This window comes from Streptopelia decaocto (genome assembly GCF_964273445.1).
Source record: "Streptopelia decaocto genome assembly, chromosome: 3".
Classification (NCBI taxonomy): Eukaryota; Metazoa; Chordata; class Aves; order Columbiformes; family Columbidae; genus Streptopelia; species Streptopelia decaocto.
The window spans coordinates 87,221,743-87,247,446 of NC_138656.1; the positions used below are offsets into that span (position 1 = coordinate 87,221,743).

Sequence of the window (25,704 nt, forward strand, 5' to 3'; positions counted from 1 at the left end):
CATAAGCTCTATAGGTAGATAAACACAGCTTCAAAGGTATTTCTAGCAAAAAAAACGCAAACCAATAAACGAGGTTCCAGTGGGGCAAGCTGATGTTCTAAGTAATATTGTACAGGACTGTCCCACAGGCTTCGAGAGGGGCAGGTGAGTGGGAAGCTAAGAAATCCAAATACATTAATGTGTCCTGTAAAATGAGAAGGATATTGTGAAAGAAAGATGAAGTGATGATTTCAGCAGTATCCACTATCATTCCACAGTTTGCATTTACATTTTTTATACTTAACTAGGCTCTTATTTAACGCCAGTTTTAATTAGCAACTGTAATTTCTCTTCCAAACAGAAATCCATTATATCCCTAATCTCTAGTTAGAAATTCTGGGGCTACAACTCTTTACTTTTCCACTTTATGAAGATATGAAATACTAAACCATCAAATAAACTGCAAAGCTAGTTAGCGAAGCTGTACTAAAAGTACATCATAATGAAGGCTTTAAACAATTCTCCAAAAGAAGAAAGAAAATCAGAGGGTATATTTGTAACAAAATGTTACCTTGCCTGTAAACTGAACTTTTAAGAGTACATGTGGTATATACGTTAATTCACATATACAACTCCAATATCCAAAAGCACTGAAGAAGCAGTGCTTAACTTTCTGTAACATCATTCCATTTTGCAAATCACAGTCAGTAAGCAAGAATGCACCGTGAAGAAAAGAAGTTAACAGGAACATTAAAACTACCTATTTGGAGACACAGATTAAGAAATAATCAAATGGTCTTCCAAACTAGCAGGTATACTACATATGCCACAAAAATCAGATACTTTTCCCTTATTCACATTCTGCTTTCAAGCATGCAAAAGGATTAACTGAGCTGTAAAAAAGGCAATAGCAAAAGGACAGAATTAACACAGAGAATAAGGAAGTTAAAGTAGCTTTCATTGTACTTTTTTTTAGTGTATCAAGAATTCAAATAGGTTTCTTTTTTTTTTTAAGGCTGCATTTTGCGCACGATTCAAGACAAAAATATTTCCAGGAATATTACTTATTTACTTGTTCAAGTATGATATAATCTGATTTCTGTAATTAAGTACTTTGTCAGTATTATGTTTCCATTAATAAGATGATTCACCAATGTTAAGAGTAATAATTCCGTAGTCAACAGTAATATAGAGTTCTCCTCATGTAAACGATACTTGCTGTTTGTATTCCCAAGGACACCTGAGGTTTTCTGATTGTCATCCTCAATTTTGTCAAGCACCTAAATGCAGTCAAAACCCTGCTACCTTTTAGCTCTGTAAGAAAACTTCTAAACTCCTTTCTCCTTAGTGCTACCGTTTTATGACAGTATGAGAGGAAAGAGAGAAACCACATGAACCATTTGTCATTTTCCAGCTCTGGCATATGCATCTTAAAATCTCATCTGTAATAGGGGATGACATATACAGCAAAAGCAGGTATACACTTCAAAGATGTATGACACACTCCCAATGTACACTGAATCTCAACTGATTCTTTCACGCCTGCTTACAGGGTAAAATTTAATGTTTTTACAAGTCTGTATCTCCAAACTAGGTCTACATCTACAAGACAAAATGCAGATCCGCTGATTATCCTATCCAGCCATTGTTTCCTCTGTTACTAGTAGTATCAGCAGTCACATGAAATAAAAATTAATCTTCCATTTACCCAGGGCACTATTATGCAGTATCTTCAACAGTTCGCTATTTGAAATACGTCACAATCTGTACTTACCAGCATAATAAGGAAATAAATGACATCTTAAAAAGGATGAACAGATATGCTGATATAAGTTTAACTATTTTCACGAGGTCTACATATCATCAATCTTTTTTCTTTTACCTGGGTGAAGTATTGGTAATCTGATGCATTAGTAAATTCAACAGTAGAAACTTTTATAGTTTTTATAGCCAAACGTGTTGGATAGCCATTTTAGTACTTTGAACAACAGTGGACTGCAAAATGCATATCGCTTTTCTAGTTCCATAATATTCTCAGCTGTTTTTTTTCCAATTAATGATATTAGGCATTTTCTACCATATCTGGGAAAAGCAGAATAGCTTTTCTTTCTAATAAATATAAAAACTCTATTACAACACATATAAACATTATGGTTGAAGAGATTAGAGATACTGCATAAATGAAGTAGACTGCTTGGAAAGAGGAGCTTATCTGAAGAATTCTCCACATCAGACACACTAGCATTTGGAATAAAGCATATGGTGAGTACCATACCTGACCAGAGCATCCACTGGATACAGAATGTCTGCATGGAGAATGGCTTATGAAGACAAACCCTGACATTAAAAGTTCTTAGCACTTTAAAACTTTCTGTTATCTAGCTGAACATAGCTCCAGGCAAACTCAATTTTGCTGATGGATTTATTACCAATGAGCTAGTGCATCCTGACATTCACAATCTAATTTGCAGGCCTGCCAGGAAAAAAAAAAAAGGTTCTCCAGTCTCCAGCCACAGGAATATTTCAGTCCTTCATTTGCTTCCACAAAGAAGCCCAAAGGAGGCTTTGGCTTGGTGAAGAGGGGAGCCCAGGGTGGAGCAGGCTTGCTGGCAGGACTTGTGACCCCTCAGGTGACCCAGGCTGGAGCTTCACTTTAATCACATGATGAAGTACTCAAATGAATTAAAGCAAACTACTAATTTGCTTGAGAGTTTACTCCCATGAAATTCATCTTAACTGCGGAAAAAAAATCAGGATAACTATACTGTTTTACATGTCCCTTCCTTATTTTTATTTTCTATATTAACACATGGGAATATTTGCACAAATATTAAACAAAATTTTATTATTAATATGATAACTTAATGTGAAATATATTACAAGATTAATGATTTAGTCAATTAGAGAAAAATATAAAAATCAGAGAAGTAGTATCTATTTTTCTGGTGCAGTTCATATGATACACTCTCCTACAGTCAACCTATTTTTTTAATTTGTAAAGCTAGGAGCACAGATAGCTTTTTAAAACTGTGGGCCATACACAGATAAGGTTGTTCCAAGAAGACACAGATACAAACTTGCTAAAATCAGTCAGAATTTTAAAGTAAAAAATTTTCAATATTTATCAAAGGACATATCCACAAACCTACACAACCTGAGCTGAACACACTTCCTGTTAAAGAAATTATTGAATACTGAGTTGCATATTGTGGAATGCAAACATTTTACAAAGTATTTGTAGCTGAGCTCAAGTCTTAATGAGGAAGTTAGAACAGAAATGTTGAGATACCTAGATGATTAATCTAGAAAAATTAAAGAGAATTTTGTATTCAGTCCAAGTCAGTGTCGGAAAACATGTTCATCTTTAAAAAAAAAAAAAATTATACCAAAAAACCCCATAAATTTGCTTGGATGAGTAAACTATTTTTTCAATTTGTTTTTCACCAAATATTTAAAATTTAATTGCAAGCTAACCTGAATTCATGGCCCAGATGATTTCTTTATTTCTCCTATCTAATAACAGCAACAAGAAACAAAAATCAAGACCAAAATAAAACAGGTATTGCGCACCTCTGATCATTACTAAAATTCATAGTCCCTAATTCAATTGTCTTAAGTGGAAGACATGAAACACCTTTGCAATTAACAGCAATTTTGCTTAAGTAACAAAACAGGATTAGGATACTTGTCAGTTAATGAAGTCTGATTATACAAAGTATTATCCTTTCACAAATTCTAATTTATGAAGAATTTTTTAAACCTGTCACTTGGCATATTTCAAACTGATATATTGTTAGTCTTGATTACAAAACAAGAAAAAAAAAATTAATCCTTTTTGGAATCATGCCCACCAAAAGTAATGCTAAACAAAGTCAGAAACATTGAGAAGCAGGTCTGTAAATCAGGTTGTCAGAAATACTGGTGTTTATAGTGTCCTACTGTGATAAGTAGAAAGGTTTTTGTTAAGCAGCATTTCCAGAAATAATTATCACATATGGAATGTATAAGGGTTTGTAAATGAACATAATACATCTATTCGGACTAAATGCAAAAATGCATAGACTTTAAAAACATTGACTGCACAGCAGGTTAAGCAAACCAGAACTTTGCCTACTTTCCCCACACAAACTGCAGCTTTTCAAAATCTTATAGTCCTACAAAATGTCAGCAACAGATACACACACAGTTTCTGTGGCTTCAAATTCAGCCACCTTGAACCTTTCACTATTACCAGAAAAAGGCCAACACTGTGTTGGAGGATGAACTTTTCAAGATTACTGAGTCATTGGAGTATCCACCTAAGTGCCTGAAACTCATTTATTCTACTGATGGTCACTTAAATGCAAGATGTTCTAAAAAGACTCAAAAAGAAACCCCATGAGCTTTGGTAAGATTACATTAAAGTCCTGTTCGAGGTCAAGGTTTGTGGTTGCTTGATCAAGATACATTAATTTTCAAGAAGTGCTTACAATGCTGGGTGAGGAAAATATAAATAAATAAATTACTATTTCAGTTAAAAAAAAAGAGGAGGGAAAAAAAAGAAAAAAGGGTCTATCACATTTCAGTAGCAGAAGGCAAACTGACAACTTAGTGGGAGGAAGCAGAAGGAGAGCAGGAAACTCTCCTGATGGAAACATGGCTCTAAATTCTGGAACATGAGTGAATTAAATTATTTTGCTGGGTGAACAGAAAAGGGTGTTTAAAGAAAAAGGGTGAAAGTGAAGCTTAAGTGTTTTGTCAGAAGATTTTTCTATGCTTCCTGTTGAACAATAATAAACATAGATTTCCACACTTGTAAAGGTGGGAGGTATTTTGAGGCTCTTGGTAGTAGAAAGTCTGAAAATCAGTACTGTGGATGTACTGACAATGGCTAAGATTTGCAGCAAGCACAAATGCAAGGTAATTAAAACTAGAGAGAGGGAGGGCTGCAGGTTACAAAGACTTAACCTGGAAAAGGATTTGATCCTGAAGGTGAAAAAGTCAAATAACAAGTGCATTTTACTGTCCCAAATTTCAGGTCACATATACTAAGTATGAAAAAACAGAATAAATTCACAAGATTTTTTTTTCCCCTCCAATAAAGTACAAATTTCTGTCCCTCTGGAAATCATCTCCCATTTCCTCCCACTGCACAGGTACCTTCCTTTCAGTGCTCAGTACAACTTTCTTCAGTTGCTCCAGGAAGTACAATAGAAGGTTTCCATTTCTTGACAGTGTGGGAGGAGGGGGTAAGAAAATCAAACAGCTTTCCCAGAGGTTTGAAAACAAACAAACAAACAAAGTACACATCAACTAGGGGTATCAAGCCACCTTGGTGAGACTGGCATTTAAGCAATTTATTATATCAGCAGCTATGGTATAAGAATTGTTTAGGGACTAAATTACAAACTTCTCTATATTTATATATTAATAGAATCTTTTACTATCTTCCCATACACATATGAATTACACAGCCAGTAATAAAATAATTTACCATTAGAAAAATCAAAAGCACTTGTGTAGTTAAAGAGAATTTTTTACAGTCAAAATCACAAGACACTGATTTCATTCCATCTTCTCAACTGCAAGTTAAACAGTTTTGTAGTGTCTCTTACTATTATCTTAAAATCAAATATATGATTCTTTCCAATGTAAAGCGAAGCTAAAGAGGAGTCAAACTTCCTTTAGAAATTTTTAGAAATAAATTGTATGTACGAAATATGAAAGCAATACTTAATTACAGTATGGCAAGGTTAAGTAGTACTGTAGCAACTAACTCAGCAAAGTGCAATGCTCAGTGTAAGGTTTTCTTCAGTGTGGAGCTCGGGAGAATTCTGCATTGCCACTGGTAAAAACTCTGCTGAAAGGAGCATGACTAATTCTGTTAAAACAGGTGAGATTAAATAATGTTAAAAACAAGCAATTCATTTATACTTAAAATCTGATTGTGTTGTTTTGATTTTACTTTTATTACACACTTCCCTATCCTTACATTTGTTTAAAGTCTGTTCACTTTTGACTGCCATCAGTAACTCTGGTAAGATACTGGTGACTTAAAATAAGACACAGCTCATTGTCTATGTTGTCCAAAACCAGCTTTTATGAAACCTTTTCTGACTATAATTCAAACATACTATAAATTTGGGTTGGAAATTACATCTTCCCTCTCCAGCAGTCCGAACAGAAAAAAACACTCCCCGATACCATGCTTGGGCCTTTCTCCAAAAGAAAAGATGACAGTACCTGGTGAGCTTGCAAGAGCTGCTCAGCAAATTGACGTACTTCTGATAGTAGAAGGGATATTAAAGAATTTCTTAGTATGTTGTTCTTTCCCAGTAAAACCAGCGTGTGTGATACAGCATGCAGTGCCTGAAACTAAAGAGAAATAATAATAAATTACAACTTTGAAAATACATCTCTGTCTTCTTTACCTGAAACAATTACCTTAAACAGAAATGGGATTTACATATTAAAGTTTTACTGAAAAAAAAAGTAAAATTCAAAATTTTAGAGAGTTTAAAACTCTAGTAATGACATACATATGGGATATATGAGAAATTCACATCCATTACCTAGAAACTTTGCTTTCTCAAAAGATTAGCACTACAGGAAACTGTCATATGAACAAATTCCTCCAAGAGTGTGAATTCCCCAGGAGGCGGCTTTTCAGCATTAGCTGTCATCATTCCCATTTGCTGTCACAGAAAGTGGAGGACTACCTTGCACATACATTAATTCTGTTTGTCACAGGTAGACAAGTGAACAAATGAATTCTTTGAAATTCAAATGCATGAGCAAGCTAAGAGCTAAACTGGAGTTTTCTGTCAATAGAGTTATCAGGAATAAACTTGATTAAATGCTAACCGATAGAAGATATACTTCAATTCAAACAATTGACTTTCATATTGTTGTTTAACAAGTTGTAACTAAGGCATTTCTCTTGAACCCCAGGAGGAGTGATGTGAACTTACATGAGATTGATATTAGTAATATATTATTTTTCCCACAGTCTTTTCTATTAAAAAAACGCCCCACACAACACAGTAACAAACTGTTTTCTATGTTCCCTGAAATATAAATGTAAAGCCATTATGTAATGAAACACACTGCTCTACAAAGTAAACACAACATTATTTCATAAAACACTGCTAGAAGAAATTATCATTTTTATATATAAATATATCAGAGTTGTTTCAAAGAAAAAAGTAATATGCATTAAATATAACAACTATAGTTGTATTTTTATATAAATGTATACCCCTACAATATTAATATTCAGTGGCTCTTTGTAGATGAGTATTTTTGACTGACAAAAGGATACTCTGACCTCAATTTGCATGTCTAAGAATAACACCATGTCTTAACCGCTCAAAAGCAGACCATCACATCCCATTAACAATCTAGTTTATTTCTCTAGCCAGCTCATGCGTACACACACACACAAATAAAAATACTTGCCCACCATCTGCAAGTTGCATAGGGTAAATGCTGCAGCAAACCATTTGTAAACACACAAAAAGCAGGAATGAGATCTGGTAGTAGTCAGCATGGATTTATTAAGGGGAAACTACTCAACCAACCTGACAGCCTTCTACAGTGAAATGACCGGGCGAGTGGATGAGGGGAAAGCAGTGAGTATCATTCACCTTGACTTTACCCTGGTTTTCAACACTGTGTCCTGTAAAATCATTACTGGCAAATTTTGGGGCTATGTAAGAAGACAGCGAGGTAAACTGAAAACTTCGGCTGTAAAAGCTGTTAATTAGGTAGCTTCCCACTTATAGTTACGTTACTGCTTGTCTGCCTGATCAGATGCTCAAACTCCCCTCCTAGTTGATGCAACACCTATTTACCAGCCCCTTACAGCTGAGGAGCTTGGCTATCAGCGGCCCAATATGACACAATCTCCCATTCAGAGTGATAACAACCTTGAATAAATCTTGGCTGTTAAGCATCTCACTTCAGCACATAAACCCAAAACAAACATAAAAAGAAAACTGTCAAAGACAGACAAGTATCATGCTCAGAATCAAATCTGCAGTCAGAGACACAAAGTAAACTCTTCATATTAAAGAGAATTCATAAATTGTACACATATAGTTTTGAAAATCTGTGAGGTAAAAATCATTCATAAATGTATACACCAAAGATTCCATAAAGATGAAATGTGAAAGGTGAGATAAAAATAAGTTTCTGAACAATTAAAATGATATGAAAGGATAATGTAACACATGCACCTACATATGCTTTGAGGCCATATGAATTAAAATCAGACTGCCATATACTGTAAATGTATCCCTTTCCAAACAAAACAATGAGTCTTTGTCCTAAAAATAATCTAGACATTTACAATTTTGAAAGATCTTCCATAATGACTACTAAAACTGTATGATATAAATGAAGTTTGCAACACCCAGATAGCTCTGTCTTGACAGCACACATGTTCTAAAAGGGTACAACCGTTTTTAAAACATTGCTCAAGGTTTAAACCAAGCTAAAAAATATTACATTTGTTCATTAAAGTCCCCACTCATTTTTATTTATTTTTATAAATTAAGGATGGATACATATTTCTTAGTTCTATATTTTCAGAGCATAACATTAAGTATACTTGCTCATTTGCCTTTGGCAAGCAAGTGAACTAGACAATCTGGACTAGTGTTTGTTTTAGTTTTTTTTCTCAAAATGTGAGGCAGTCAGGAGACCCTTGAATTCCTGTTTGCTGAATTACAGCACTCACATGGATATGAGAGGTTCCTGTTCAAATTTATGCTGTCTGAAGTCACAACAATGTTCTCTGCTTAGTGCAGATACTTTAATCTTAAATGAATCAATATTCATACACACAGTGTAGCCAGCAGCCAGCTGGTATTCTGTGGCTATGGCAGCTCCTTCTTCCTCTTCACCTCACACTTTTGTTGCAAATAACATGCTTGAGAAATCAGTTTCACTTCAATATGAAACAAAACTGAATATAAAGTATTTTGCATGTTTCACATAGGAGAGTGCTTTTTTTTCTTTAACAGCTACTCCTGCCCCATGTCTTCCCCAGCCTTTTGTGCCTCTTCACAAAGAAGAAGTGGATGGGTTGTTCCTGGGATCCAGTGCACTGGGCAGCTTGCAAAATATCAAGTAGCCTTCCACAATCCTTTCTGACCAGCAGTTGCATGTAATGGCTTGAGTACATAAGGGTTTAAAAAAAAAAAAAAAAAGACCACAACAAAAAAAAACAACAACCAAACAAAAGCCAACACCTACATAATACATGACATTCTTAACCTAAGCAGAAGTAAAACAAGTGTTAGTTATAATTCAAATTTAAATTTATACAGCAAGACACTTAAGTCTATGGAAATCCGCCTTGATGGGATTTTAGTACACAATTTCCTAATTTTCTTGACTAGTATGATTTACCTGTTATGTTCTGGAAGTCTCAACTATTCTATAAATAATAGCTGCAGCTACCAACAGAAGCAAAGAGAGGAAAAAAAAAAAAAGAAGGCAAAATAGACAATGCCCTTTGTAACCTGATTTCTCCACTCATGAATCACCTCTTTTGGCCTTCAAAGAACACCAACATTTTTTTTTTTTTTTCTGGTAACAGAACAGTGGAAATTAGTACATAACGACCCTGCAGATGCCCTTTGAACAGATTACATTAAACAAAGTTAAATTCACTCCACCTTGACAAGATTTTAGATAACAATTAGAAATATCTCTGTACAGATTAGATAAATTTTGCCTAATCCTTTTTCATTAACACTTCTACCCTCCATTGAGTTCTACTATGAGAACTGTGAACAAATCTTATATTACGATGAAAAAAAGAGTTGTATATAACATGGTTAACATCTTTACAAACTAATGGAATTTCATTAGGCATTGGTCAATTACACAGGCAAAACTCACTGATTCAACAATTCAGAAATAGAAATTAAATCGGATTTCAGTGTGCATTAGATGCAAGAAAGTAGTTTTTCAATGCTACCTCTCCCAAAGAGCACACTAAATGTATTTATTTACACACAAACATGATTATTTACACACAAACATGATTATGATTGTTCTTTTTAAGGCTCTATTTGCTTACATGATTTTTAGACAGTGAAACTTTTTGTTGTTGCTGTTATTAATGCTAGCAGCTGAGATTTAATTCACAGAATCCTAGAATCATCTAGGCTGGAAAAGACCTTTAAGACCACAGAGTCTAACTGTTAACCTAGCACTGCCAAGTCCACCAGTAAACCATGTCCCTAAAATTTCCTTAAGAGTTGCATGATCCACACTACACCCTGCAATTACAAAAACTGCACCTTACTTTCTGTTTCATTAGCTTACAAATTTAATGCCAAGTAACAGCACTCTTCCAAAAGCGACTGGCGTATTTGGCAATTCAGGAGTAAGGCAAATAATTATACAGGTATCCTCAAACTGTGAGGTATTAAAAACAAAACAGTATTTTTGCCTTTGAATTCACATCACCCTTGCCCTTTGCTCTTGTAGTCCAAGTTGACTTCCACTACTAACTCAATGTCAATTGATGTAATAAAGTTCCAATTTTATACAGAGAATATTAGTATCCCTTATCATACTGTAACTTCCTTTGTTAATTTGATGGTTGTTATTTATCTCTCCTCCTGTTAATGCTGCACTATTTCTCCTATCTTTAAGCCTTGGGATTTTATACATATTATTCAATTCTTTGCCCTGTAAACCTCATCTCAGCCCTTGCTCTGCCTTCACCCTTTCATAATCTTGTTCATGCTTTTATTCACTCCTCTAAACCTGATGTTCTCCACTAGGCCCATCAGTTAGCTTCACTGCTGTAAGCTGCTTTTTATATTACAGTATTTCGGTAACTTTTTTCTTTGCAGAATTCAAATAATCTTTTCACTTCTCTTAACTTCAGTTTCAAGTATTAGACATTGTTTATATTCTTTCTCTTTGTGAGCACACGCATGGATTAGCACTTGAAAATCAGAAACAATGACGTTAGATATGTAAAGTTCTTAAAACTCAGTTAAGAAGCCCATTAATTGTAACTATCTTTTTTTTTTTTTTTTTTTTTTTTTTTTTTTTTTTTTTTTTTTTAAGAAGTGCTACTTTCTTATCCATTACAAAAGATTAAAGCATTAAGGAACACATTTTTCTGTTTCATTAATATTTCTCTAGTATCAGTTCTGTAACAAATGCTTTACTGAACACCAGATAGATAAAAGCTACTAAAACTCCCACCTGCAAACACAGTTCATTTTAAAAAGAATGCTCTTGTGCTGTTCTGTCACAATGCACCTCTGGTAAACTCACATTGCATTTTATATAATTTATCGCTAAATGCTTAATTATTATTTTCTTTTAACTTTTTTCCTAAAGCTTTGTATGTTATTGCGTTAAACTGCTACCAAGTTAACTTCCTCTTAACCTTCACTTTTAAACATAAGAGCATGCTACTTTAGTGTTACTGTAACTGCAGAATTTCTATCTCTAAGTCTTTGATTCTAAATTCACAATTTCACCTTTTTTTCCAGTTTCATAGGATGAAGACTTATCTTGTCTTTCCCATTTTGAATATTTTACACTCTCTTGAGTTGGATAATATATATAAAATAATGACACCTAGTTGATGAGATGAAATACATATAACAGATCCAGTTATGAGTTTCTGTATTTTTATTTAAAAAAAAAAGGCAAACCAAACAAACAAAACCCCAACCTAAAACTACATCACAATCTGGATATCCTTAGAAGAATTCAGGACTGCAAATCACTACACATTCAATTTATTATCTACCTCAAAATGACAACATCTATTTCCATACAATAAACCCAAGAATCTTGTTGTGTCACCTTACTTTAACCATCTTTACAGAAAAGGCAACACTTGCCTTGATGACACACTAACACACAAGTCATCAGTTTATCTGAAGGCTAAGTACAAGAAACTGATGTATCAAGAAATCCAGGTAACTACTTAAGACACTTGGGATTTCTCTGGCAGAGTTTTCACTAATACACTTACTTCAAGCAGTATTTGAACTTCTGCATCTTCTTGGGATTCATTAAGTAGGCATCTGAATATCTAAATCATCCAAGAGGCCAAATCCAGTAAATACAGTCAACAGTAAGACAGTATCAGTCCCAGTTAAACGAAGAGCACTCACAAGAGCTGCCACTCTCAGACAACCCTGAGTGATACCGCTGCCCATTTTTACAATACCTACTGTAAATATTCTATTGCTTATGAAGAAGCAGCTCTATATACAAAGTCTTCCCTGTCTGCAAGATTCAAATTTATGTTAGTCTTGATGCCTCCTTCTGAACTAGTCCTGGTCAGAAGCCTAGAAGACTGAAGAACGGCCTATCTGCCCATGGATGCTGAGTCACCAAGCCCCGTTAATGGATATAGAAGACACTGAACAACAAGCGTGAGCTCACCCAGAGTAGAAGAGTTATGGATTCCAATTAGAAAAAGTCCCTGAATAAATTACTGAAAACAGGTATTCTTTAGCTTTTAGGGTTTTTTTTTTAACCAACAAGTGAGCTGGTCATCCTTAAAGAAATTCAGGGATGTAAATCAATGTCTCATTTAAGTGTTTCGGATTTACAGACAGTCCCTGCAAATGAAAATGGATTTCAGATGCTTATTTCCCAATCCCTCACTCTTCCCTCTGCCCACAATGTGACAGCTACTTTGAATACCACATAAAGATGCATCATGTATCTGGCAGGTATTACCTAGGAGGAACAGAGCTACGTAATGGAGGACTGTGGACTTCACTGCAGAAGTTTAGCACAAAAAAGTTAGGCAAAGAATACTCAAGTTATTTTGGAAACGGCTGTAGACAACAGGCTCTACAGATTTTACTTTTCATTTCTATCCTATCACCATAACACAAACACATGCTCTATTTAGGCATACAAAAATATTTCCTAGAGAACCATGACGAATTTAAGCTATGAGAAAAGGTTCATTAGTAAACAGGCAAAAGAACAGAGAAACCCTAAGATTGTCATTATTAAAGTATGTACACACATTTAAAGCAATGCTTGAGGGCTCCTATCAAAAAACCCTTGGGATATACAGCAACCTTCAAAACTTAGAGGATATAAGAGGTAATTTTCCCTCCAAGACAAAAACACAAACAAATAACAACTAAAAAAAAAAGAAATCACCATTTCTGTTAAAAGCAACAAACTGAATTTCTCTGTGAAGAGAAAGTTGATCCTTACAGCAAGAACCACCCAGACCTCAATCTGGAAGTGACCAGAATGGAACTAAAGAGCTGGAGTAAGTAATGATGTGATGGAAGTAAGGTGATGGAACTAAGGTGGTCATGTCATCTCTTTGAGTAACCACCGACTACGTTACACTCAAGACCAAACCTACCTATTCCATCATTTTATTCTCCTCCTAGTGGAAATAATATGTAATACCATGAATATTAGTTAATTACTTGGATAAAAACAGGAAATGACAGTTATTTACTATTAGGAAAAGAGAGGTTTGACAAAACAGCAATACAGGCAGGTTGGAAACTATGAATAGAACTTTTTTGCTCTACTAGTAAAAAAAAAAAAACAACAACCCACCCTGCTAACATCATCCTGTAATGTGTCAATAATTGTAGCTTTAGTGTATGACATATGTCAGCTGAGGCTGACTGAGGAGGGAAGGTGGACAACAGCCTAAGAGGTAGACAAAATCTGCTTTCATTCATTCCTGTCTAGTTACTCCAATGATCCACTTTATTGAAGTAAATGAAAGTCGGTCAATTTGGTGATTGCTTTAGACCGCAGTGATTTACAAGACAATGGATTTTGATTATCATTTGACTTAAATAGCTCTCTACATAGAAAAAAAATAGATGGCTGAGAAAATTTAATTCAACAATCAAGTGACTCAAATATTTACTCTTACTAGACCATAAAATTCTGGCAACATCTTTTGATATTCATACAAATGAACTCCTCTTCCATTAGGTAAGTAAAATTATTTGGCCAGTGAAAATACACCATGTCTCAAGAGCTGTGATATTCCTCTCGGGACTCAATTAATATAGGAAAATAGAAGCCCACTAGTTTTATACTTGGGAGCCACCAGTGACATGAATAACTATTATTAAATCCTCTGTGTCCCTAAGCAAGCAAGACTCTCATGAACTAAGGTAAGTACTGTCCTGGCAGTTGCTGACAAAGGATACTGCAAACTGTACATGGCTGGGAGAATTTACTGTCATCCACAACTAGTTGTTGGAGCATATTTTAAATATATACTGTTGCATGTATTAAAATCATCAGAGTAAGTTTATGATTACTCTCCCCCAGGCATTTTGCAGTCATTAATGAATAAAATTAATTGTATCCTAGATAAGAAAATATTCAAAACCCTGGTTCTCAAGAATGTGTACTTTTTCAATTGCACAAACACACTTCCATACTTTTTATTATGTAACTGCCAATGAAATTCAAACATTTCTCTCTTTCTGCTTTTCACTGTACTACATTTCAACTTGGTATTTTCAAGAACTGTGAATCCTTTCTCACACAAACATTCAGTAAAGGTATTTAACTACTACTTAGAATTCATTCATTTGCTCTTCTACTGAATATATCATCAGTAATATTCAAAAATTTGCAAAATTCTACATAAAGATTTTTAGATGGAACATAAGACAGAGAAAAGTGAAAATGGGCATTAAAGTCTCAAACAGGATAAGAAAAGTTCCTAGACACTATGGCCATGTCCCAGTATCCATTCAGATACTCTTAAAACAACCTCAAAACAACCGTAAAGGTAGGGTGGCCAGTTTCCAAAGAGTACAATGGTTAAAAGGGAAAAGAAAGGGAAAAGAAAGGGAAAAGAAAGGGAAAAGAAAGGGAAAAGAAAGGGAAAAGAAAGGGAAAAGAAAGGGAAAAGAAAGGGAAAAGAAAGGGAAAAGAAAGGGAAAAGAAAGGGAAAAGAAAGGGAAAAGAAAGGGAAAAGAAAGGGAAAAGAAAGGGAAAAGAAAGGGAAAAGAAAGGGAAAAGAAAGGGAAAAGAAAGGGAAAAAAAGGAAAAAAGGAAAAAAGAAAAAGAAAAAAGAAAAAAGGAAAAAAGGAAAAAAGGAAAAAAATGGAGGAAGGAGGAAGGAAACAGCATGTAACATTTTTTTCTTCTTTGTTTGAAAGGAGCAGACAATTCATGACTCTTGACAGCATCTTTGAAGTCAGTATTGATGTTTTAAACATAGCATGATAAGAAGCAACCAACCACAGTTCACTGAAACACAGCTCTTTTGCTTCTGGGTCTTGTTTGAAAGAGATTACGAGTGAGGTGCGACAGATGGACGAGGTACTTGTTGAACACGAACAAGGCACAAGAAAGCAGCCTCTCCTGAGAACCCTACACAGCTTGCCTTTACTCTAGAATTCTGAAGGCAATGCAGCATTGTCTTCTGGTTTGGTGTTTTGTTTATCTACTTAAAACAAGAGGTCCAAGAAACAGACACAGGTCTCTGTACAGAACCCAGGGTCAAGGCCAGGATCTTTTGGCACACAACTGATGCATTAGCCATGTTCCAAACAACAGTATCACCTGCACATAAAAGAAGTACAAGCAGTGAACTGAACTTCTGTCAACAATGCTGTTAAACTAATGTGACACCACTGGGGATCACGTCACATAAATCCTCTGCAATGCAGCACCCTGTGACTGTATTTGGCCGTGACAGCTTTGAATATAGCTGAACCACACAGAAAGAAGCCAGATGTAAAAGCATTTTTCTTCTCTCTCCAAAGTAACAAATGAGACTCTGAACTCCTTAACAATAATTGTTTCAAAGTCTTGCACAGCTATATATATAACGGATGTAAATAAGACATGTATGAAGTATCTTAATTTCTGTTATAGGGATTTGACTTTAAATCTAACTCCACATACCACAAAGCTACAGCCAGCTCAAGTTCACCTCAGTGGGTTTCCAGGCAGGCTCCAGACACTGTCCATGTAAAAGGAATTCAGTGTCCTCTCTGAAGTGTCCCACTGCAATGAGCTGGGAAAAAAATTTCTATCCAAATTGCACAGCTCTAGGCAACTGAATCCAGGCAGAAAATCTGAGTACATGCCTTTGCTGGTTCCTACAACTTCCAGGGCTTTATAATTAGAAACATCTCAAACAAAGGGATTCAGCAGTTACAGCAAGTAATTTTGCTGCTGTTTTTTCTTTCTTTACATCTAATGCAGAGTGAATTATCTCTTTTCCAATTCTCAAAGGTTTTTTAACTTATTTAATTTGCTCTGCAAAACACTGGGATTGCTTTTGAAGACAAGGCATTAAGTGTAATCCACAGCCATTTCTCTCTTTGTTCAGTTTTTGAAGGTGTTTCTCACAGCCCTTTGTTCTCCCTGACAGCTCCTGACAGTTTTATAGGTGAGGATGGCAAAGGGAAAGTTGTGTCAAACACTAAAGCCACATTGGTGGTTGGCTGTATGAATGCTTTTTGACAGTTAGTAAGGTTAGATACAACAAAATTCCTAATGTTTTTATACTGCAGGCATTTAAGCATCCTCGTGGAAGCAAAATTCATACAGTTTGCCACTCCTTCCAGATGACAGCCTTGTAATTAATGGTAATTTTATTTTAAACCTATAATCTTGATATTTCAATCACCACTTGAGTAAACAGTGATGATTAAAACTGAAGCATAATGTGTCCCTGGGAGATATTCTGGTACACAGCACATGAAGAATTAGTTATACAATTTCCACTACTAATTCTGAATTCTACATATTTATTTCCATATTCAATTCAATGTAAAGAAAACCAAAACTCTAAAAAGAATAACTCTTTATAAACATTGCAATTACTACACACAACATTTCCCCTTTTTTCCTAGAAATCTAGAAACTATCACAATTATTCCTTAATAATTGCTTTGTACTATTTTTAAACTCTTTGAATCTGTTCGATTGAAGTAAAGGCTGCCGATAAGAAACAGCATTAATATGTTGGTGGAAGCAAGATATAAACCCACATAAAATGCCATCTCTTTCAATGAAGTTATTCAGAGAAAATATACCACCTGTAAATTATGTGGACATACTCCATCCTTCCTGAATGACTTCTAAAAGCACTTTGCAGACTTAAAATGTCCCAACCTATGAAGATATTTTCTCTCATTTAAGATGTGACACCTCTAACTTAAGCTTTACTTTTCTTTCTGTCCTTTCCCCACGTTTCTGCAATCAACAAGTAATCCCTCTCTGGATAGCCTCTTGGTCATGCTCCTACAATTAACCTTATTGTAATTATTTCTTAACTTCCAGTTCAGGTAGAGGAGGGGAAGAACCGGAAACACTGAACATCAGCTATGAAGAAGTCCCTACTGAATGCCTGCTCAAGTTTTCTTGTTCTGTACCTTGTAATCACACACACAAAAAGGGCATCACACCTACATGACTTTCTATTCCTAATACCACACAGAATGGTATGTATACTCACATCCTTTCCAAACACTGGCCAGGGACACCTCTAATTAAAAATTAAGTACCATACCATGGTGACACTGAAATTAAAAGCATGCTGGTATTAGAGATACAAGGCTCTAATCCTGGAAAGCTACAGTATAGGAAAGTTTCCTTCTGAATGCTCTTGTTTTCCTACATCTAGCCAAAATACAGGCATATCCACCCTACTCCATGCCCCCCAGTTTGGTAATAGTATTTGCTTCATATTTACATTCTGGGGCAAATACTTGCTATATAGTGAGCGGAATTCATTTTAAATTAAGACAAATGGGTACATCTGCCCACAGGTGTAGCAGATGTCTAGGATCTCATTTTGCTAAAGGCAATTCTAGAGCTCATCCTAAAACAGGGACCTAGTACCTGGTCAGCATTCTTTAGGCTCCATGGATTACATCCTCATTTACTATAATGGTAGCGGGGTTACATACATGTGGACACTAATTTGGTACATCCAAGACTCAAACAATTCCACCAACTGTTTCAAGTTACTATAAAAGGCAGAATGAAACCTGAAAATCCTCACACAGACAATGGACTTCATTACATATGGGAAGTCTTGTGAAGACAGAGTAGGGATATTTCAGTCGAATGAGGAAACTAACAGGACCCACGCAAAATGATGAATACAGACAAAATGCAGCTCAGTCCTATCTGTTGCTTGTGCCAAGGACGTGCCATTTCTGAATTTTTCACTCATTTGCTGATTTATTGTTAAAATACAAATTTTCAAATGTCTAGTGAGTGACAGATTATCTTAAGCAAACCAAGCTATTTAATCTAAGTGCACAAGAAAGAATTAAAAAATTGTACAGTCATTGCTTTGTCAATATCTATACTATATCTTCATAGAGCAAGAGAAACGATGTGTTTTTCTCTCATGTTTTCTATAAAGTTGTTTTAATCTGCTTTTTAACAGTTTTTAGAAGTCCTGTACTCAGGAACAGACTAGAAGAACTTGAATGCATGAGCAAGAACTTCTTCAAATGTTGTAGAGCAGGGATGTCAAACTCATTGTCAGCAGGGGCCACATCAGCCTCATGGTTGCCTTCAAAGGGCTAAATGTAATTTCAGGACTGTATAAATGTAACTGCTTCTATGTTTATACAGTCCTAAAATTACATTCATCCCTTTGAAGCCAACCACGAGGCTGATGTGGCCCCTGGTGAAATGAATCTGACACCCCTGTTTTAGAGAATTTATTGTCCATTTCACAAAAAAAGAAAAAAAAAAAACAAAACCCACCACACAAATATCTGAGAAATACTCTTCAAAATGCAGTAAGACAAACTAATATTCAAAAAGTGTATTAAAACAGGAGAATTTTATGGTATATTAAAATGGTTTAGGAAAGATGGAAAATGTTTTACACTTACCCTATTGACACTGCTGTTTCTTAAAATAATTTGAATTAGGCTTTTCTTAAATTCTTCCAGCTTCTTGAAACATTTCTTCAAAACATGATTAGATAATTTAGTATCAGTCACCAAACTGATCAAAACAGAAACCGCTTCCGTAACAAAATTTGAAACTGGAAATTTAGGACTGTTGTAAAAAACAGTCAGTCCATCAAGCAACTGAGACAATGAATTGCATACAGTGAAAGAATCATTCTCCAGCTCTGTGAAGTCTGCTTGAAGAATTCCTCCTTCTGACAGTCTTCTTATTTCAAGTAGATGTTGCAAAAACTGCACTGGAGCAGTCAGAAATTCCTTCTTGCTAGTACAGCAAAGATTCAGTGGAGGAACCATTTCCAACCAAGGTTTAGAAGTACTGACATTTTGCTCAGATTGGCGAAAATCAGAAGCTGTGCCTAAAGAATCAAATGCATAGTCATTAGACACATCACATCCAGAGTCTTCTAGCTGGCTTGAGTAACTCACAGGGTTTACACGTTCTTGATCCAGAAGAGCTTCAGCAGAGGCATCTGGTTTTCCTGAAACACAAATGTGAAAGTTACATTTGTGTAATACTTAAATACACACTTATAGAAAGTGTTGTATTTCCTTTCTCCTTTTGCTTCCACACAAAAATCATGTAATACATATGTATGCTTGCTCCCCAAGAACTTCCCATGACTAGAATTTAGCCGTGGAAGAAGGTGACATCCTTAAGTTGAAGTCAAAGCTTTCAGAAGGTACTGTCTATCTGTGAACAACATGTTCTATGCTTATAATAATATGAACAGCAATTTTAAGTTTAGATTTCCTGATGGTTTTAAGTTTTCACATACATAATTTAAGTGGACATCACACAAACAATTTAAGAGGACATCTATACTCTCATTAATTCCCAGGGAAGGAAGCACCTGTCAATTTCTGGCCCTCCAAATACTTTCACTACTTTCACTCTCAAGAACTCAGGCTGCTTTCAAAAGACAGTGAAGGTCTATTTCTATACATGAATCAGATATAATTTTCTCCTTCACATTTAGTCTTTCTCCCCAGATCATGGAAGGAATTCTAACAGAGTCAAAGTTGAACAGAACATTGCACTTGAGCTTTTTATTATTTAACAAAGAAAAACATTCAGAATCAAAAATTTATATAGTCACCACATATCTCTCATGACATCTTCTTCAAAGACACAAGCTACATTACAGAAGGTATGCATTGCATTCATAATAATAAATTATTTTTTGTACACCACTGTAGAATGTCTTTCATCCTATGTCACACATTAGATACATTTAAGTCAGCACCTCTATGCATAAAATCAGTACTAGGTGACAACAGACTCCCTCTGTGCTACATGCTACCAATGACAAAAGGTTGCAATCAAAACAAGAAAGACACATTAGAGCAGTGAAGTTGAAGACCAACACGTGTAAACATCTCAGTGCCACAAGGCAAGGCTAGAACCCCATCTGACCAACTCTTGGCTGTGCCCTGCTCACTGGGGCACAGCCACAAACTGCTGCTCTTCTCACGCCTGAAAAACATGCAGATATTGTTCACGTTTTCCACAAGGATCCAAAGCAATATCATACTTTTCTGTTTGTATTTTGAAATGAAGAAGAAGATTTTACAGATGATTTGTCCTGATGAGAAATAAATGTGGTATTTCACGGCAAGTTAGAAAAGCATTTTTATCACAGAAAACATCACTAGGCAACAGTCTACAGAATTGTGTACACTAATGAAATACTACTCAAATAAATTTATACAGACTTCATTAAAACTACAATTTCAAATTGAATTTTGACCATTACTTCAGTCTCAGAAAACACACCAGATCATCCAATGAGGGTGCTACTACTGAGACCAAAACTGGAAATGTGGTTTATTTATTTACTGTTGAATATAAAGCCTTTAACATTCTGATACACTCAAAATTGAACAGGACTGGTACCAACAGACTCACAATAGAAGGACTAACTGTAGGGAAATCAACCGACATTTCCAGGAGATAGGAAAAGCAGGGCTTGTAAGGCCAGCCTAGTGTTTCAGATATTAACACTGCTCCCAAATGCCCTGAATATCCAAACTTGGAAAGCAAGCAACGAGGCAAAGCACAGTTCCCATGGTGTCACTAACAAAAACAAGCATCAATCTTTCATGTATTCTCTCCTTAGGGTTTCGAGCAAAAGACGTTCCAGAAGTAAAAAAATTGAAAGTCGTTTTTGGTACTGTTCAAGGAAAATAAGCCCTTCTAGGGAATCTATCTACTGTGAGTTTCACTAGGTTGATATTTTGTTCCTGTTTTTAACATGATGAGGCAATATGAAAATTGCTCATGAGAATGTAGTGCCAGGAGTCAAAAGAAGCAAAGCAAGAACTACATAGCAAAAAACCCATATGTATGTTCAGTGATTCCTTTCTTGAAGGAAAAAAAAACAAAGAAACAAACCAAAAAACAAACACAGAGGTGAAAGGAAGAAGAGAAGGAAATACAGAAATATCCATAGGAACCAAACTTAAGACCGCCAGCAAATAAAAGAGGTAGGATATACAATGAAACACTCCCACCAGTAGCAGACAGTATTGCATTTATGCTTAGGTTCCTACTCACTGAGATATCAAATTCCTGTCCCATTATGAGCTTCCAGAAAACCCTGTTATAGTAAGTCCCCAACAGCAGTGTATTTCCAGTTCAACGAATAACACAAAAGGCTTAAAAATGTTGTCATTTTTATGTTCTAGTAATTTCTGGAGAATGCGGAAGTAATCTTTTTAAAAATAAATAAATAAATCAGCCACTAGGAAATACTCGTTATTTCCCTCAGAGTGTCTAGAAACAGCTTATCATGTATTTATCGAAATAATTTAAACTAATGACTTTGTACTTACTATTTAAATGAGAAAGCAGTCATAATGGTTATTAAGTTAAAATAAAAAAAAAAAAGGAACAGCCTTAAGCCTGCCTCACATTAATGATAATCTTTAAACAGTAATTTCAAGAACATTTGACTCTAAATATACTGGAACAAGAAATACAAAAATTTAATGCACATGATGAGCTAATCACAAAATCTTACAATGCCTTTATTTAGGTAATGAAATACCAAGTCACGAGCAATTTTACAGCCTTCTGAAATATGTCACATCAGATTCACGAAACATTTAAACTCTTAATTCCTTTTTAGGACTTTAGCTTCTTCCTACATTAAGATCCTAAGCTGAAAATCAGAATTGTGTGCTCCCTAGACAAAGCAAGATATAGTCACCACATGAGCTTTGGGGTACAAAGGCGGAAAAACTGACACATATCCACCACTGCAAAAAGCGTCCTGAAAACCAGCAGTCTCTCACCAAGATTTAATTCAGGGACACGAAAGGGAGAAAGAAGAGCCAGTTACTTCATCAGGACAGGAAAACACCTTCTGTCTCCCAAGTGCCTGTTGCCAGCAGGTATGGTCATAAGAATTCTCAGAGCTGTGAAGAGATGAGTGACCCAGCTCCTGGTCCTACCCAGTGCAGAGTAAGAAAGGCAGTATTTGTAATATTCATATAGCAGGAGCAGGGGAGGTGGAAGATGCTTTCGCAGACACCTGTGCTGCCAGCTGCTACAGATGGGAGAGTGAATGAGGAAGGTCACACGCTGTATGTAGTTCAAAATTTAAAAACTGAAGGGTCCTCAGTCAATGAAATTGCTGTGGAATGAAAAAATGGCCTTCGAGTCTTTTGAAAAACTTAATATACTCGAAGTTACACCACCAATAGGGACTGTAAAACAGAAAATAGGTTTGAAGGGGCCAGGTGTAAGAAACCAAGTGAAGAGATTGTTTGAGTTCTGCAAATCCAAAATTACTTCAGTTTCAAGCATTAGGCATTGTTTAAATTCTCTCACTTGGTGAGCACATGCATGGATTACCCCATGAAAACCAGAAACAATGCTGTTAAACATGTAAAGCTCTCTTAAAACTCAGAATTGATGGGCTCAATTCTACTTCTTTAAAAAAAAAAAAAGGACAATGAAAAATAAGACTAACAATAATCACAACGTGAGAAACCTGATGATACTGCGGTTCTGCTTTCTAAGTAGGTGTTCAGTCAATAACTTCTAAAAGGAGATGAAACCGTATGTGAAGTTATTAATATTTTTCCTACTGTGTTCACTTATCCACTTCTGCATTTTTCAGGTCTCTTTGTTATTCTTCATTAAATCTTCATTGATTGGTTTGTGTCCTGGTTTTGTTAAACCTTTTAAACCTTGACAGTCTGTTACAAGTGCAATTTCCATTAACGAAGAATAAAGTCTATTCTCATCTTAAAAAAAAAAAAAAATTATCTCCTTATTCACATTGACTGTTTTCTTTACCTTTTCTTCATAGGCTTATTGTGTAAGACTGTCTCTATTCTTCTGTTTTCATCACTAACCAAGCTGGCTGGTTGAAAAAAAAAATTCTCTCCTCCCTTATGAACTTCTATCTGTTTAGCACACCATTGTTGTCCTGATCTGGAAACGATGCAGACTTCTGTATATATCAGAGCAAAGAAATATTGTCTCACATATTTGAGCATTTTGAAATAATAATGAAAAAAACAATAAAAAGCTCCCAGGATTCTCCAAATGAAGAAGTTTTAGAAACTGTGTATGCCATACATCTGCATTTCCATGGAAAAGAAGGCTCTTCTGTTTAAAGCTTAGGTATTTCATGCTGACATACTTTGTCCCATTCAGGAACAAATTCACAGAAATGAATATGGGACTGAGTATCTAAAATTCCCAAATTAATTGTTCAATGTCAGGAATGAAAATGTTTTTCACAAAGCCTAGAAGCATATACATCAATTTGTTAGGGGTTTTGCTTACATAAAGAATCTAAACATTTAGAATTCAACAAGAATTGTGAAGGATTTTGAGGATATAGACATCCATTTTTAGGGGATTTCTGTAGAAGACAGCATAAATCTTCTGTAGTTCAAGTCAAATGAAGAATACTTGCAGCAAAGATATGGAAGGATCGATCATCAGGTGATGGACAAAGATTTGGTTCAGTCAGTGCTCCTTAAGCAGCTTTCATGACAAAAGACCTAACCTAACTTTACAATACTGACCATCTCAATGAGATGACTGAAATTTGAGTTCTAAGCCAGATAGGAGGTATTTCAATGTATTAAGTGAATTAATGTCCTGCACAAGTGATTCTAGGTGGCCCTGCTTGACAAGAGGGTTGGACAAGATGACCTCCAACCCCAACCATTCTGTGAGTCTGACTGATTCTTAGCCCACTACAGTAGACTTAGAGGCAAGAGGATCCTTATTGCCATGGCTACATTTCTTAATTAGTTTTTACCATATACATTCAGTTTTCCCCAAAACTATCATTCTGTTACCCAGAAGAAAGGAAAGGATCTACACTAAATTATGAATTTCACTTGCTTTTATGAACCTTATTCCTAAAAACTGTGTGTCTTATCAGGAACTAGATCTATACCAGGAATTTATAAAAACAAACAGCTTCTGTTACTGGGACAATTGGCTTGTTTTTGCCTCTGAATGGGTTTCTTATACAGAAATCTGGGAGAAAACAGGATGCTTCTTGGGTCCCTTTGCCCCAAATCTGTGCTTAGAACAGCTGTAGCAATGCCATTTGATCAGACAGACAGCATCTGCTTTCAAAGGCAGAAAGTTTCCACAACCAAAACAGACCTGTTTTCCATGGAAGGAGTTGTACTCTGAGATTTCAATGAATCATTACGCTCCAGCTGGTGCTTTTTCCAGATTGCAAATTAACTTATTTAATTATCCTGAAAAGGCTTCAGCTTTCATAAAGTTCTCCATTGTGTCACTACAATTATGGTGAACAGATTTATCTCATCATCATATTCCAAGAGCCATATTCCCATATATCTGTGCTAAATATATTTTAACCCTGTTTTTGTCATCTCATCTATCTGTTCTCAATTCCCTGCTCCCCTCCTAAAAAACAAACAAACAAACAACTTTTTCAGTTGCAAGACATTACTAGCAATGCTACCTACTTGCATTAGCGCCATTGGTAGAAGCATGGGAGTACACCAGTACACTTAAGATGTCAAATGACAGTTCATTTTTGAAGTACTGTCTGACACCATCATGCCTTAGAGAAGATGCTGAGATGACAGCTAGACTAGGCTGCCCTTATGGATCTGTATGGAGAGAAGGGCACCTTTTCGGAGGGGGATGAGGGGGCAGAGGGAGGGAGGAAGAATCTCTCTATGCAGAAATATCACATCCCTAAGCACCAGACAAAAATAATCAGATCTGTTTTCCATGGCGACATCAAACAAAGTGTTGACTGCTGCCCAATGGGGAATCCTCTCACCTTGGAAAAAGGAAGGTAGAAAAGCCAGAACATGCCCCCTCAGAGGCTGACAGTTCCCCTGCAACTGTCCTTCTTTTGCATTCCTTGTTTCCTGCCAAATACCAAGGTGCAAAAAGTTGTGAGAGGACACAGCAAACTATAAAAGCAGCTCACTCAAACATATTGACCTGAAGAAATAGCTTTTACATAAACATACCACAATAACTTGGAAATTCTAGTCTATATTCCTCTACCTTACTACCATGCTGTAGGAACTGAAATATTTGCTAAGTGCCATTGAGGGCAGCTATAAACATTTCACACCATTTCATCTTCTTTCTGTGGAGGGAAGTAATTTCTCCTAATAGACTAGTATGTTTTTATCATTATTATTCAGTCTGATTTGGACTGCTGCTACCACCATTAACAAGAAAGACTCCTTTAAAAGGCTCCAGATAACATATTCACTAGGGAATATGCATACGTTTTGACCTGATCTTTCTGAAATAATGTGA

General features: G+C 35.6%; 1 protein-coding gene across 1 annotated transcript in view; it reads right to left on the reverse strand.

Moving 5' to 3' along the window:
- Positions 1-25,704, reverse strand: part of MEI4 (meiotic double-stranded break formation protein 4) — a gene marked incomplete at both ends in the record, with an annotated part of 61,128 nt that overhangs the window by 29,281 nt on the left and 6,143 nt on the right. The window contains 2 exons of the mRNA XM_082048963.1: positions 6,202-6,333; positions 18,837-19,396. Of these exons, the coding sequence (XP_081905089.1) occupies positions 6,202-6,333; positions 18,837-19,396 (692 nt within the window). The remainder of the gene's footprint in view (positions 1-6,201; positions 6,334-18,836; positions 19,397-25,704) is intronic.